The 16,877-nt window shown below is 49.3% G+C and overlaps 1 protein-coding gene across 1 annotated transcript in view; it reads right to left on the bottom strand.

The window, feature by feature from the left end:
* Nucleotides 1-16,877, bottom strand: part of LOC5565244 (nose resistant to fluoxetine protein 6) — a 75,992-nt gene that overhangs the window by 11,243 nt on the left and 47,872 nt on the right. The window contains exons 3-6 of the mRNA XM_021841775.1: nt 1,099-1,245; nt 729-1,029; nt 301-664; nt 59-227 (exon numbers count right to left, since the gene is read on the bottom strand). Of these exons, the coding sequence (XP_021697467.1) occupies nt 59-227; nt 301-664; nt 729-1,029; nt 1,099-1,245 (981 nt within the window). The remainder of the gene's footprint in view (nt 1-58; nt 228-300; nt 665-728; nt 1,030-1,098; nt 1,246-16,877) is intronic.

A 16,877-nucleotide genomic window follows, 5' to 3' on the forward strand; every position in this document is an offset into this window, starting at 1 on the left:
GCGAATCAATTTAGTATGTTAATTAGCCATCATTAATCTTTGCGAACTAAACTCTCACCGGTTGATCAGCGTTTACGTAGTTGTTCACATACAGCAAATTGGTCCACCAATTCTTGCGGCAGAAGTATTTCTCGGTTTGCGTTCCGCGAATCCACAGCGGTCCATCTTGCACCTTGGAGAGCCAAGTTGCATGCAGCATCAGCACATACGCATATGCCGGGGTCAACCTACGAGTATTCAAACGTGTGTTCTTCATTATCGCACCGATCAAGGCCAAACCCACTCGCTAATGATATCTACCTAATAAAACGATAAACTAACACCGCCAATACCACGGACCAGCGAACTTCTCGAAGCCGGGCACGGGTTGTGAAGAAGTGTATGCTCAGCAGAAATCCACTCATCTGGAAAAATGTCTGCACGATCTGCGATCCGTTAATAAGGGCCAGCGATTCCGGATTGTAGTATTCTCGCTCTCGATCGAAAGTATTGCCGATGGGAGTCACCGCAAACATGTCCGAACAATGACCCAAGATCACCAACAGAAACGTCAGGAAGCGGAACGTCTGGAAGAAGCGTAGATCCTCGTTGAGCTGATCCTTCGAACGACTGATCAAGCGGTACCAGTTGCGTTTCAGCGAGAAGGACGTGAAGATCATTGTCTCTGAAATATAGATAGAATTGATCAATGCAGTGATCGAGTAAACAAACGATCAACAAAAACTCACTTTTGCACGGAATCTCCAGCATGTAGTGGTCGTTCTTCTTGGATTTGTTCATGCGACTGTCGAACCAGGTGGACGTGATGACCAGACAGATCAGAACCATCGTCACCACGAAGAAGCTCAAATCCAGGAAGTCGACGTCGATCTGCTCGGTTGGACGGGTGCAGTACTCGATCTCGGTGTAGGCCGTCAGGTTGTAAACCTTCCGTAGAATGTAGTTCTCGCAGATGTTGATCAGCCGCCCGTAGAGGGCGCGATCCTGGTGCACTTTGACGTCTTCGAAAACTTTCGAATCGATTATGTACTTTGGGAAGGAAGATGTTCAATTAGAACTTCAGGTTTCGGGAGGGTATTTGCTTAAAGGTTTACTCACCGGGAAGTTGATGTCGAACTTCTCAACGTACAGTTGCTGAATGGTTTCGTTGTCTAGCGAAGCCACGAGTTTACGACAACGCTGAACGCATAACCCCCGGTCAAGGTGATCATGTCGGTAATGTCTGTAGGTGTCGCTGGAGAAATCCTGTAAGTAATTAGATCATCGGGATCCAAGTTATCCACGATGATGAAGATTAATTAGGCGTAATATAAATTTGAGAATTTAAGCTACTGATTTAAAGCCCTGATGAAAGCGGATGGTAGTGATGGCTATGACCAAGGTCATCATGTAAAGAACAAACGGAAAATGCTGTATTGTGTCAACACCGAGGAGGCAGCCCCTCTACCACGATGTGAGTAGCGTAACCCGGTTAGGTGGCCTATTGGAGTCTTTTGATCAATCAAGTAAGCCAAAAATAGAGCAAACGGATTGATTTCTCGGCAACATACCCGACAACGATTGGAAAGTCGGATATTGAAACGTAAACACTTCGAATGAAATCGCGCGTATTGGGTTCTTGGCTCGGAACTGCGGAATGTGGGCATGAACGTGGCTATCCAGGAAATACGCTGGTCCAAAACCGGAGAACGTGAATTAAGAGCGATGGATCTCCTCGCCAACACTTCATTCAAGTACCACATCTACTACAGCAGCAGCAATGGAGCTGAACGTGGAGTGATTGGGAAGGAGATGAACAGAGTTATTCGATCGAAACCGGAATACGATCGAATTTGTGTGTTGATGATGAAGGGCAGGTTCTTGAACATATGCCTGATCAGCATATGTGCGACAACGAACAATAAGTTCGATGACATGAAGGATTCTACCTCATGGTATAACTTCAGGGGGCAGAGGGCTTGTTGATGCCTGTACGCCTTTACGTCACCTCATGCTCTATTCGATATGGCTGCAATTTATCTCTTCAATATTATTCACACTTTGGGGCCGACTACACGCCAGGGCTATGTGAGACTTTTTTTACATAGATGCTACTGTGTTTTGTTGGTGAGCTTGACTCCATTTCTCTGCTCGTCTTGCTCTACAGGCGGACCGGTTGGATGCCGAGTTCGGTCTTGCGATTCCGGTTGAGGGGGACTTCCGGTTCGCAAGCGCCCCGACGGCCTAAAGTCGGCGGTTCGTCGTGATCGATACTACTCCGATGGAGAGTACCTCGACGGAGGAATATCTCCCGAAACCGGTAACGTTACGCGTTGTTCATACTCCGTTGTTGGCCGGTAGAGTGCCGAAGTCGATCCAGAGATTCCGGTTGGAGGATGGCTTCCGGTTCACTGGCGCTCCGACGACTCAAGCCGGTGATACGCTCGCACTACTCAGAATAGCCTCCGATGGTGGATCTATCCTACTCCGACGAAGATTTCCCCGGTGATGGAAGATCTTCCGAAGCGATGCTATCTGGGGAGATGCCGAGGTCGGTCCTGCGATTCCGGTGGATGGAAACTTCCGGTTCACAGGTGTTCCGACGATCATTTGCCGATGCTGTTTCGCGATCTACTGAGCTAGTCCCCGGTAGAGGATCTAGCCTACTCCGACTCGATGGTGGTCGGCAAAGCGTCAGGGTCGGTTCTGCAATTCCGGTTGGAGTGTGACTTCCCGTTCACAGGCACCTCGACGACTTATTACCGATACTACGTTACGCTCGTTCTTCTCGGTCTAGTCCCCGACGGAGGATCTAGCCTACTTCGATCGCGCCCTATGGTCTCCTCTCATCAGCAGACTGACTTGTCGAGTGCCGAGGTCGGTCCGAAAATTCCGGTGGGAAATTGGATTCCGGTTCATCAGCGCCCCGACGTCAAGCGCTGCTCACTGCATCTCGTTTCGCTGCTCTGCTCTGCTCGCCAGTTGCGCTGTTAGCCAGACATTATTTGCACTAACATGTTCTGTCGTTTCTTCAATCTCCATGCACTCAAGACAGGACGCATGGCCGAATCGATGCAGATACGGCTTGAAGCAGCCGTGACCTGACAAGAACTGTGTCAGGTGGAATGCTTCTTCACTTCTCCAGGCCGATAGATTCGGGATGAGCCTGTGAGTCAACATTCCTTTCTCGGAGGCATCACATTCTTGCTGCCACTTTGCCAGCGAACGAATTCTTGCCAACTTCCTCGCCTTCCTGGTTTCTCTTCGCTGATAGCAGTCGATGTCTTTGGACAGGATGACGCAGATCGGGATCATCCCAGCGATTACGCATGCCTCCGACGATATAGTCCAGTACGCGCATCTATATCTCAAGATCCTGATGAGCTAGAAGGTTAGTGTCTTCGACAAAGTTGTTTAGCAGATCAAGGGCAATCTGGCAGCAACAAATCTAATCGGGAATTTATCTGCTAGGTGGCGTTAGTAACAAATTATCCTCAATTTTATGTATCAAAAGTTATCAAGCAGATCAATGTTGGGTGGCTCCAGTTTGTCTTCAGCAAAGTTGTGCACATCGTGGCGAAAATTTTAAATTCTCATATTTTATGTTCGAGATTTTTCACGCTTGATTTGTAGCTTACGCAGCTCAACAGCCACAATACATGAGTTGGATCATCATTTTTGTTTTAATTTTTGTTTCGTTTTAGTTTTATTTTCACTCAAAGCCTTATATTTTATTCACGAGATTTGTTGGTGGAGCCTTCCTTCGCCGAGTGGTTAGAGTCCGCGGCTTTGAAGCAAAGCCATGCTGAAAATATCTGTATTCGATTCCCGGTAGGCCCAGGATCTTTTCGTAATGGAAATTTTTTTGGCTTCTCTGGGCATAGAGTTTCATCGTACCTGCCACACGATATACAAATACGAAAATGGCAACTTTGGCAAAGAAAGCTCTCAGTTAATAACTGTGGAAGTTCTCATTGAACACTAAACTGAGAAGCAGGCTCTGTCCCAGTGAGGACAGGTATTTTCGACGGCATGAGCGTGAGCAAGTGATTTTGCATCCAAAAATCATTCGTGAGTATTTCGAAGCATATCTCAAAAGATTTTGCTTTTGCGGGAGAACCTCATGGTTGAGATTTGAGTACCAAATCTGGATGTTCAATAGATCAAGGGCCATCTGAAATGGAAATCTGAATCAATATTTATTCGCTATATGGTGCTAGTAACCTCTCCATTATTCTGAATTTGGTGGTCCGAAATAGCTAAAAAAATGATTTACCAAACAGTTCAGAGTCCCAATATCTGTCTGATAGTGATAAAATTGATTCGAATTCTGTTCCCTAGCTGTCCCCTGAAAGAGACTCGCGAAGAGGAAAAATATCAACGTCATCGTTTTTATGGCTGAAAAAGTGAACAATATTGTATTCAAAATTAACTATTATTGAAAATCTCAGACAGCAGAGCATTTTTTTTTTCAAAGATGCTGATAAATCTGAACACAAGACTTGTTATTTATAATGTCTGCTACGTTTACTGGCATGAAATTTCACTCAAAATGCCGTTTATGCTACGATGTGATGCTAACGCACAGTTTTTTGCAGAGATAGTCATGTGAGAGCTTGAACGGCATGCGCAAGATTGATGTAAACTCTGAATTGAATAAGAAAAAACTCAGCAATTTTTTTCCACGATTTCCGTCTCCGCGAGTCTCGTCTTTGGATGTCACCTAGGACAGGACTTGTCAGGTACTAATGCAAATTTGAAACCATTTTCCTGTCAAAAAAGACCACTTCTGATTGGTCGTTTTGGCAAAGGCCTACTTTCACATCGTTGAGTTGGATTGCAACAGGGCACTTTGTTGCTAGCCCGGCCGTGTTGCTAGTTCATAAGTTAGAGTTTTTACTGAAAGTTTGAAAATGTTTCATGAAATCTTTTTGCTACAAATCAATCTATATTCGATGTTTGGTTTACCGCATGTGGTCCTACAATACTAAAATAAATCAAAAATACTTAATTGAGTGCAGTATAATAGAAATTGTATCAATTTTCTCTAAAAATAACGTCGGTTTTGAATCTAACCTACTTTAAAAAAGAAGATAGCATTCGCTATTGCGCTAAATGAATGAAGCATGCAAGAAACAATCAAATTGTGAGCCTTGATACTTGAATTTGTTCAACTGATTTGCTTAAAAAGGATACTGGTAGCACTGGATTTCGTATCGTCAAGGTTATCGATTGAAAAACAACGGGCAGTCCTTGTTGAGCTGTCCTAGGATGTCACTAGTGATATTTTCATAGAACTTATCAAATTTAAAAATATGATAAGCAGGAAGGTTAGTTTTTCGGCAAATAATATAGAATGGCTGAAATCTACCTAATAGGGATCAAGTTGGTTTGAGTTTTATTGGCGTTGCTGTTTTTTTTTAAAGAAAATTTTTATTCCAACATCCTCGTACGCTAAAATGTCGATCTTTTAGGATTTTAAAGTTAGAGCAATCTGAGTAGAAGTAAATGCTAAAGTAATAACAAACAATGTCACTGATAACAAATCTTGTTGATTTTTTTTTTGAGTTTTGAGTTATTTAAAACTTTTTTGAGTTGATGTTCCTTAACTCGATATCGAAAACATTAATTTACTGGGATAGTGTGAAAAGTTATTTCCATGAATAATCAAAATGCAAGTGGGACGTGGGGAAGTGGTGGTAAAATGAACAGGGGTGGTAAAATGAACACCGTGACTTTTACCAAGAAAAAACAAATTTCGATGAATTTTTATCACGCACGGACGATTTAGAGCATAAATCTGAATGTTCGAGTTGATACGTAGGTCAATTGTGTGTGTGTGTGTTTTTTTTTTTTTTTTTTTTTTTTTTTTTTTTTCATGCAACTAGGAGTTTAAAAATCTTCATAGACTGGCCTGTATATGTTCATGCTCATGCCAGTGTAATTTTTGGCGCGGTGTGGGATCCACTTAGTGCCTTCCCCACTAAAAACACTCTCCTAGGTTTAGTACCATCACCATCACCCTCCGGAACTACCTTCCGGTATTACTTCGAAGGGGAGGACAACGTGCTGAGCGCACCACTTCAATTTGTTATTCTACATGCTGAGCCCTTCGGCTCCTGAGCCCTTCGGCTCCTGTTAGCAGTTTTAAAACCGTTCAACGACGTGCCTCATGCTGAGCCCTTCGGCTCCACTCGTTAGTAATTTGTTAATACCTATTTTCGCCCTTTGGCGACCCGTCAATTTGTTAGTACCTACATGCAACATTCTGAGCCCTTCGGCTCCAGTTTGTGCACCACTCTGAGCTCATACAAAGCTCGCACTCGTACGGTTACGGCGACCATCTCCTTTCCATAGTTCAGCTGGTAAGATGCCGAGGTCGGTCCAACGATTCCGGTTGAGCATAACTTCCGGTTCGTAGGCGCCCCGACTATTCAAAACCAGCGTTCCGACGTATTCTACTCGACCAGTCCCCGACGGTGGACTTAATCTACACCGACGGAGAGTTCCCCGGCGGTGGAATTTCTCCCGACACCGATTCTTCTACTTCTACGATACGAGCCGACCGGAGGGGTGCCGAAGTCAGTCCAGCGATTCCGGTGGAGCCTAGCTTCCGGTTCACTGGTGCCCCGACGACCCTCAACCGTCGCTATGACACGTCTACTCAACTAGTCCCCGGCGGTGAACCTAGCCTACACCGACGAAGAATTCCCCGGCGATGGAAGTTCTTCCGATACCGATTCTTCTTCTGCTGCTGCTACTGCTGCTCTTCAATTTTTTACGGGCCGACCGGTAGGGTGCCGGAGTCAGTCCAGCGATTCCGGTGGAGGCTAACTTCCGGTTCACTGGTGCTCCTACGACCCGGGACCGGTGCTACGTCGCGTCTACTCAGCTAGTCCCCGGCGGTGGATCTAGCCTACTCCGGCGGAGAGTTCCCCGGCAAAGGAATATCTCCCGGAACCGAGCAGTATCACTTTCCCTTCGTCCGCTCTTTTAGAGTGTCGAAAACAGTCCGGCGCCCTTCTTCGTTCGGCAGGGCTGCCTACGTCATCTGACGCTGCTCCTCTCGCCATGTCCGCTGTAGTGTTGACATAATCTGAACAACAGATCGGTTCACCGCGTTCCACTTATCTTCATTACTACACATCTTTAGGACGATATTTTCCACGTTCACGTCGTCTCCGACGATGGCAGTCATTTCGCTTCGCTGCTGTGCAAACCGTGGGCAAGTAAAGACTACGTGCTCTGGTGTTTCTTCTATGTCTCGGCATTCAGGGCACAACGGTGACCTTGCGTGGCCGAACCTGTGCAAGTACTGCTTAAAGCAGCCATGACCAGACAGGAATTGCGTCAGTTGAAAATTAATCTCGCCGTGCGCTCTAGTGGTCCATATCGACACGTTTGGAATCAGTCGGTAAGTCCACCTGCCCTTCTCCGCGTTGTTCCATTGCTGCTGCCATTTACTAAGCGTGTTGGCTCTCGCTCTGTTCCGGCCTCTCCCTGTGGCTCGATCCCTGTAGCACTCGCTATCCTCCTCCAGTAGAAGGCAGATAGGAATCATTCCGGCTATTACGTGCACGGCGTGCGATGATATCGTTCGATACGCACTCGCTACACGCATTGCCATCAGCCTAAACGTACGGTTCAACTGGGCACGATTTCGTCCTGTCTTCAGTGCCGCCGACCACGCTGGAGCTGCATACCGGATGATCGACGTTGACACGCTCGCCAGTAGCCTCCTCTTGCTACTGGTAATCGCAGAATTGTTAGGCATAATTCGGGATAAGGCCGATATCACCTTTGTCGCCTTATTGCAGACGTAGTCGACGTGACTGTTGAAATTCAAACGGTCGTCCAACATCACGCCCAGGTGTTTCACTTCTCGCTTCGAGTTTATGATACACTCACCGACCATGATGCTCACATTTTGTACTGCCTTCCGGTTACTGATCATAACCAATTCAGTCTTTTGATGGGCCAACGCTAGCTTCTTCTCTCGCATCCAATTTTCCACGGCATCTATCGCCTCCGTTGCCAGTACCTCCACCTCTTCCCGTGATTCGCCGATCACTACAAGCACTACATCGTCCGCAAAACCGACAATCTTGACTCCTCTGGGCAGGTTCAGCTTCAGCACTTCATCGTACATGACATTCCAAAGGGTGGGACCCAAGATGGATCCCTGTGGAACGCCCGCCGTAACCAACAGATTTCTGATCCCGGCATCTGTTTCATATATCAGTGTCCGGTTCTGAAAATAGCTTTTCAGAATCTGACATAGATACTTAGGCACCCTCAACCTGTGCAACGAGTCGGCAATTGCTACCCAGCTGGCGCTGTTGAAAGCGTTTTTAACGTCAAGAGTGACAACCGCACAATATCGGTTCCCTCTCCTCTGCTGCTTCTGTGCCGTCTCCATGGTTTCCACTACCATTCGGATGGCATCTATCGTAGATCTACCTTTCCGGAATCCATACTGCATGTTCGATAGACCGTTCTCGTTCTCCGTATACTTCGTAAGCCTGTTAAGAATCACTCTCTCCAACAGTTTTCCGACAGTATCCAACAAGCATATCGGCCTATATGCAGAAGGATCGCCGGGCGGCTTACCTGGCTTTGGTAGCAGCACCAGCTTTTGTCGCTTCCAAATGTCGGGAAAGTTTCCGTCCTCCATACATTTTTGCAGTGTAGTCCTGAACATGTCTGGATTCTCCTGGATTGCCGTTTTAAGGGCCAAGTTTGGAATCCCGTCCGGACCCGGTGCCTTCTTCACTGGTAAGGCTTTCGATACCACGACCAGTTCCTCGTTCGTTACACGGGTCTCTTCGTCGTGTACATCCTGTTCATCGTACGGTGTAGGTGGCCAGACCGTAGGCTCGTGCGTCGGAAAAAGAGTTTCGATAATAACCTTCATTTTCTCCGGACATCTGTCGGGTGGTATTGCTGGACCTTTCATCTTTGCCATGGCCACTTTGTAGGCATTCCCCCACGGGTTTTCGTTGGCATTGCGGTAGAGCTCTTCCAGGCACGCTTTCTTGCTGAGCTTGATTGCCTTGTTGAGTGCGGCCCTTGCCGCCCTATAGGGCAATCTTCTTTCTTCTCTTTCGACGTTGTTGCTAGCCCTCTGCATCCTCCTCCTAGCTTGGAAGCAATGTGCGCGTAGGTCACCGATCGTCGAATTCCACCAGTAGGCTGGTCGTCGACAGTTTCTAGGTTTCCCCATCCTCGGCATAGTTGCATCGCACGCCCGCGATAGGGCTGCAGTCAACTCCTCTGCGCTTAGGTTTACTAAGTTATTCTCACGCCTCATCGCTTCCACGAACACGTCCTTGTTAAAAATCTCTGTTTTCCACCTCCGCTCGTATATCTGGGCTCCACTCGATTCCATCTGCAAACAGCGCCCAAAGCGGTACCGAATCGCTTGGTGGTCGCTGTGGGTGTAATCCTCGCATACTCTCCAGTTCATATCACGTATCATTCCTGGGCTGCAGAAAGTGACATCGATGATAGACTCTCGACCATCCTTACGGTAGGTGGTGGTGGTACCGTCATTGGCGAGATCGACGTTCAACTTAGCTAGGGCCTCCAGAAGGCTGCTCCCCCTTGGGTTCGTGAGGCGGCTGCCCCATTCGACCGCCCAAGCATTGAAGTCTCCAGCTACTACCACTGGTCTTCGGTCGGTTAGCTCTTCCGTCAGTTTGTCCAACATCCGGTTGAACTGTTCGATCGTCCATCGTGGAGGTGCATAACAACTACAGATGAAGACACCGTTGATTTTGGCTATAACGAATCCTTCATCTGCGCAGTGCACCACTTCTTGAATGGGGTATTTTCCCACTGTCAATATCGCTGCAGTTTTGGTTCCGTCTGATATCCAGTTTCCATCTCCGGGTGGAATTTGGTATGGCTCCGAAATTATCGCAACATCGCATCTATGTTCCGCAACAGATTGCCGCAGAAGATGTTGTGCCGTATCACAGTGGTTGAGGTTGATTTGCACTACCTCCACTGGGACTTCGTTGCTCTCGCTCGTTTGGAGGCTGGGCATCTGCTACCGCCTGTAGGGTGTTCGTTATCCCCCGTAGCAGCGCAAATTAGGCATTTCGGAGGCTTCGAGCAATCCTTTGCCTTGTGACCTTCCTCGCCACACCTTCTGCATAGTTTGCTCCTATCCGGCCCTTGGCAATTCCGTGCGAAGTGACCAAAGCCCAGACACTTGAAGCACACGTCCGGTTGCTGAGAAACGCTCAGCGGGCACACAGACCAGCCCACACATACTTTCTCCACTCTCAACGCTTTATTAGCTGCATCTACTGGCAGCTTAATTGATGCTACCTTCGTGCCATCAGGCCCATTCCTGATACGGATGGTCATCTGGACCTCTCCTAGCTCGCATTGCTCCTTCAGGGCTAATTTTACTTCCTCCTCCGTGGTAATCTCGTCCAGATCTTTACACAGGAGAGTCGCTTCCGGGCACAAGGCTCTTACTTCCACCTTGTTTCCGAGAGCTTTCTCGGTAAGCTCCTTGTACGAGATGCTGCCTGCCTTGGGATCTCTTTTCAGCTCAAAGAGCATCTCTCCATTACGAGTGCGCCTGACCTTTTGCACGTCTTCCCCTAGCTCCTTAAGATCCGGGTTCATCCGCATAGCGCGTAGAACTTCGGCGTACGAGTCGTCACTCGCTTTGACGATGAGAGCCTCGCTCTTATTCCTCGTCCTGACGACCTTACGTTTTTCGGGCGGTTTTTTCTTGCTCGCTTTCTCCTTCTTTCTATTCTTTTTGCCAACGACCTGCCATTCAGTGTGGCTGTTTACCACGTCGGTTGCTTCTGGTGGCGGTTTAGCTCCAGTGATACGGACATCCTTGTGTCTCTTGGGACCACCTGGTCTGACATCTCCAGGCGATGCCCTTGGCCTCTTCGGTGTAAAGAAGGGCGTGGACTGCACCCCTGGGGGGATACTTCTCGCCGCGTTGACCTTCCTCGTAGCTGTGTCGGCTTCTGTCCTTCGCATTTCCGCTGCGCGACATGCCTCTAAGGCAGTTTTAACCGCTAACAACTCCTTCTCCCCTGCTTCTGCTCTCTGCACTACGTTTTTCCACTCCTTTACAGCTGAACCAAGAGCGCCTTGGAGCTTAATCACCAACGCCTTGATGTCTTTGTGCACGTTACTTCTCTTATCCACATACTCGTGCAGCTCGTCCACCAACTTTTTCGCTGTCTCTACCCTCGGTGGTTGTGGTGGTTTCGTCCACACGCTATACTGCTGCTGACCCTGCTGCTGAGCCTGCTGCTCGTTCGTGGGCTGCTTTTGCACCTGCTGGGTTTGCGGCGGCGGTGTCCTCACCAATCCACTCTTGACAAACGGATTTGTCACTTCATCCTCAACTTCAATTACGCTTACTTCCATTCTTCAGGGTCCCCCCTCCGAGCCGCTATCTCCATCTGCCGTACGTAGTCGCCTTCACGATCCCATGGTTATCTGTACCTGCAAGCAACTATACCTGCAAGCATTGAGGCCATGCGAGGGTTGACACGGACCCTTATGGGGGCCGGGTACAGTGCCAGATCGGCGTAGATCGGGAATGTTCCATCCGAACCTACGTACTCATCAGAACTGATGGACAGATTTCGAACGTATCCGGAGGCCTGCCAAGGTTTTAACGGGACGGAGGCAATCGAACCATGAGCCCACTCGCCGTTTCAGGTCGGTGTCACCCTTCCTTAATCAGGGAGCAGAATGGCCCGACTGTCAGCCCAATAACGCCATCCAATCCGTGATCCGTAGCTTGTCCATTGTTGAACGCCTTCACCAGTATACCATAATCAGGATGTTACTGGCATCGATCCTGATGTGCCGGTTGGCACTCCAATGGTTGGGCTAAGGCACTTTGAAAGCGGTGCCAGGCCGCTTGTACGGAGTTGCTTGCGGATATGTGGCTTTTTGCAGAGATCCAACAGAGCCCACTGTTGAACCCCCACCACATCCTAGGCATCCTCTGCTTGAGCTAACTGGGAGGAGCTCGGTCACTTCTCGAGAGAAGTGCCAAAAGGTGGTAATCCATACGGATGCATGGAGTTTTTTCGCTTAAGAAATGCTTCCTAAGCTCCCACCCGACTCGCAGAGGGGGGGTTCGTCAAGCCCCTGGACTCCTGTCCCTGCTGCCCATGTGTGTGTGTGTGTGTGTGTGTGTGTGTGTGTGTGTGTGTGTGTGTGTGTGTGTGTGTGTGTGTGTGTGTGTGTGTGTGTGTGTGTGTGTGTGTTTTTTTTTTTTTTTTTTTTTTTCATGCATCTCTAGGAGTTAAAAAAATCTTCTCAAGACTGGCCTGTATTTGTTCATGCTCATGCCACAGTGTATGGTTTGGCACTGTGTGGGATTCGCAATGGGGCGCCTACCCACTAAAAAACAGTCTCCTAGGTACACCGTCACCGTAAAGAATTCTTCTCCGGCACCACCTTGCGGTATTACTTCGAAGAAGAGGCGACACATGCTACGCGCACCCTTCATTAAGCCCTTCGGCTCCCTCATTAATTTGTTAGTTCCTAATCCATGCCATGCTGAGCCCTTCGGCTCCCATTAATAATTTGTTAGTATTCCTAGTTTGTGATCTAAACATGCCATATTCAGCCATTCGGCTCACGATACCATGGGTGCCAGAAACTCCCTGACGAAGGAAGTTCTCTCGGTGCTGGACGCATGCCATTTAGCACTCCAGGTTCTCGCGCACTATTCGGATAGTCCCCGGCGGTGAATCTACCCTACCCCGACGAAGACTTCCCCGGAGGTGGAAGTTCTTCCGGTACCGATGCTGCCCGGATAGGTGCCAAGGTCGATCCTGCGATTCCGGTTGGTGGATGACTTCCGGTTCACAGGTGCCCTGACGACCAATTTGGCAAGACAATTTACACCGTCTTCAGCTCAAGGCTGCACAGACTGAACAATCACAAACATTAGGCAACGGACAACACGAAACACCCAGTAGCCCAATGATGAATTTTTCGTTTGACGAAAAGTTTCCACCGACTGGAGTGGGAATCGAACCCACACTTCATGGCACAATATGCCTAAACGACTGACGCCGCTAACCGCACGGCCACGAAGCCTACAATTTCCGGGGCTTTTCCACGATCTACTCGGTCTTGTCCCCGACGGTGGATCAAGCTTACCTACCGGTTGGGTGCCGAGGTCGGTTCGGCGATTCCGGTTGGAGACTGACTTCCGGTTCACCGGCTTGTTCCTCCCTCCACTTCCGCTGAAGCAATGACATTATTTTCGTCACCGCCATGTTCACCGCGTTCCACATCACCTCATCGCTACACATTCTATCCACTACGTTGTCTACGGTTACGTCAGCACCGCAGACCGCTGTCATCTCGCTACGTTCCGTAGCAAAACGTGGACACTCGAAAATGACGTGTTCCGGCGACTCCTCTACGACTGGGCACTCAGCGCAGAGCGGCGACTCTGCGTGGCCGAACCTGTGCAGATATTTCTTGAAGCAGCCGTGACCTGACAAGAACTGCGTCAAGTGGAAGTTGACTTCTCCATGGGATCTGCTCACCCATTTCGCCAGATTTGGAATAAGGCGATAAGTCCACCTTCCCTTCTCAGCGCTATCCCACTCGCGTTGCCATTTCACCATCGTGTCGGCTCGGGCAATCTTCCGGGCTCCTCTAGTACTACTAGCTTCGTAGCACTCCTTATCCTCTTCCAAAACGTAGCCGATAGGGACCATTCCGGCAATCACGCATACTGCCTCCGAAGATATGGTTCGGTAGGCACTCGCTACCCGCATGGCCATCAGCCTATACGTGCTGCTAAGCTTGACTCGGTTCCTCTTCGTCTTCATTGCGGTTCCCCACGCCGGGCTAGCGTACCTCAGGATCGACGTAGCCACGCTAGACAATAGCCTCCGCTTACTGCTGCAAATCGCCGAGTTATTCGGCATGATCCTGGACAGCGCCGTGACTGCCCTTGCTGCTTTCTCGCACGCGTAATCGACATGGCAGTTGAAGTTCAGCCGATCGTCGATCATTACGCCGAGGTGTTTTAGCTCCCGCTTTGAGGCTATGGTGTGTTCTCCCACTGTAATCTCAGCCTTCTGCACCACTTTTCGATTGCTGATAAGCAACAGCTCCGTTTTTTGGTGGGCTATCACCAGTTTCTTCTCGTACATCCAGTTTTCGACTGCGTCCACTGCTTCTGTAGCGAGAACCTCCACCCTTTCCAGTGAGTCACCAATGACCACAAGCGTGATGTCGTCTGCAAATCCAACGATTTTGACGCCTGTTGGCAGCCTAAGCGTCAGCACTCCGTCGTACATAGCATTCCACAACGTTGGACCCAGGATAGAGCCCTGTGGAACTCCCGCATTTACCGACCTCGTCTTCTGTCCTTCGCTAGTGCTGTAGCTCAAGACCCGGTTTTCAAAGTAGCTTCCTAGTATCTTGCACAGATAATCCGGAACCTTCATTTTATGTAACGCCACAGCAATGGCTTCCCAGCTTGCACTGTTAAAGGCGTTTCTCACATCTATCGTCACGACAGCACAGTAACGGTTACCTCTACGTTTTTTTGTCCTTGCTTTGTCGGCTGTGTCAATCACTGTTTTGATGGCATCTACCGTTGACTTTCCTTTCCGGAATCCATACTGCCACTCCGACAGTCCACGCTCTCCCTCAGTGAACGCCATCAGTCTATTGAGGATGATCCTCTCCAACAGCTTTCCGAGTGTGTCAAGCAAACATATCGGCCGAAACGAGCCTGGTTCACCGGGGGGCTTACCCGGTTTCGGTAGCAGAACCAGTTTTTGCCTTTTCCACTGTGCTGGGAAATGTCCCTCATCTAAGCAGATCTGGAGTGATGTCCGGAACATATCTGGGTTGGCCGTGATAGCTGCTTTCAACGCTACGTTGGGGATACCATCAGGGCCAGGCGCTTTCTTCGGCTTCATTTTCTTGGCCGCCTCTATGAGCTCCTCATTGGTAATGATTGCTCTTTCTTCACCTTCCTGGCCATACGGTGTCGGTGGCCAGACCGTTGGCGCGTGTTGTGGGAACAACCCGTCGACGATAATCTGCAACTTCTCTGGGCATGTTTCAGCGGGTACGGCTGGACCACTGATCTTGGCCATCGCCACCCTGTATGCATCTCCCCACGGATTTGCATTGGCATCGCGACACAACTCCTTGAAGCACGTTCTCTTGCTCAGCGAAATTTCTCTTTTCAGATCGGCTTTCGCCGCCCTCAATGTTACTCTTCGCTCTTCCCTCTCACCATCGGTTTTGGCTCTTTGCATCCGTCTCCTGGCTTGGAGACATCTTTTGCGGAGGTTGCCAAGTGTCTCATTCCACCAGTATACCGGACGACGTCTGTATTTCGGCTCGACCTTCCGTGGCATGGCAATGTCGCATGCTCGTACCATCGCAGCCGTTAACTCCTCCGATCTCAAGTTCAGAACCTGCTCTTCTCTTCTGAGGGCTTCCACGAAAAGCTCTTCGTTAAAACGTTTCGTTTTCCACATCTGCTCATGAGGTGTACTCGCTCTCTGTGAGCATTGTGTTCTTCCACCAATTCTATACCGGACCTCCTGATGATCGCTATGAGTGTACCCATCGCAGACTCTCCAGTTCAGGCCTCCCGTCAACACAGGACTACAGAAAGTGATGTCGATTATTGATTCCCGGCCATCTCTACGGTAGGTGCTGGTTGTTCCTTCGTTACCCAAGTCTACGTCCAGCCTTGCCAGCGCTTCTAGTAGACTACGCCCTCTTGGGTTGGTGAGACGGCTGCCCCACTCAACTGCCCAAGCATTGAAGTCGCCAGCGATGACGACTGGTCTCCGGTCGGCTAGCTTATCGGTTAGCTCGTCCAGCATCTCGTTGAACTGGTCCAATGTCCAGCGGGGGGGTGCGTAGCAGCTACACACGTACACATCGTTAAGCTTTGCAATAACGAAGCCTTCGTCCGCCTGGAACACTATTTCCTGGATAGGATACCTCCCCATCGTCCAGATTGCCGCTGTCTTCGCCTTATCAGCGATCCAGTTACCGTTTCCAGCTGGTACTCGATACGGCTCGGCAAGGATAGCTACGTCGCACTTCGATTCCGATACGGACTTCCACAGCAGCTGTTGCGCTGTGTCACAGTGGTTGAGGTTTAGCTGAGTTACCTCCACTGCGGTTTAGAATTTCTCGCTTGCTTGAAGGCCGGACACTTAGGGCCTCCCGTCGCGTGTCTGTTGCGACTTTTGTCCTTGCAGATCAGGCACCTTTGCTTATTGTTGCAATCTTGCGCCTTGTGACCTTCGTCGCCACACCATCTACAGAGCTTACTTCTGTCTGGTCCTTCGCAGTTCCGTGCCAGGTGGCCGTATTCCAGGCACCTGTAGCATCCCTCCGGTCTCTGGGAGATCTTCAGTGGACATACTGAACAACCGACTCGAATTTTCCCGACTTCCAGCGCTTTGTTGGCTGCGTCTACTGGGAGCTTTATGGACGCCGCCTGTGTACCAAGCGGTGCTCTTCTTAGCCGTACTGTCATCTGCACCGTTTCCAGATCGCACTGCTCCTTTATGGCGGTCCTCACTTCCTCTTCGGTGGTGATCCAATCCAGATCCCGCAATTGGAGTGTCACTTCAGGGCACATGGCTTTCACCTGCACCTTTTCGCCCATGACTCTCTCGGTTAGCTCTTTGTATGTCGAGCTTTTGTTCACCGAGTCTTTTTTTAGCTCGATGAGCATGTCTCCCGTCTGGGTGCGTCTGATCTTCTGAACGTCGGCACTAAACTCCTTTAGTTGAGGGTCCGTCCTCATGGCACGCAAGACTTCAGCATAAGTGTCCTCGCTAGTTTTGACGACAACAGCTTCGCATTTTGCCTTCTTCCTGATTGGCCTT

The sequence above is a fragment of the Aedes aegypti genome, chromosome 2 (genome assembly GCF_002204515.2).
Source record: "Aedes aegypti strain LVP_AGWG chromosome 2, AaegL5.0 Primary Assembly, whole genome shotgun sequence".
In the NCBI taxonomy this organism is placed as follows: domain Eukaryota; kingdom Metazoa; phylum Arthropoda; class Insecta; order Diptera; family Culicidae; genus Aedes; species Aedes aegypti.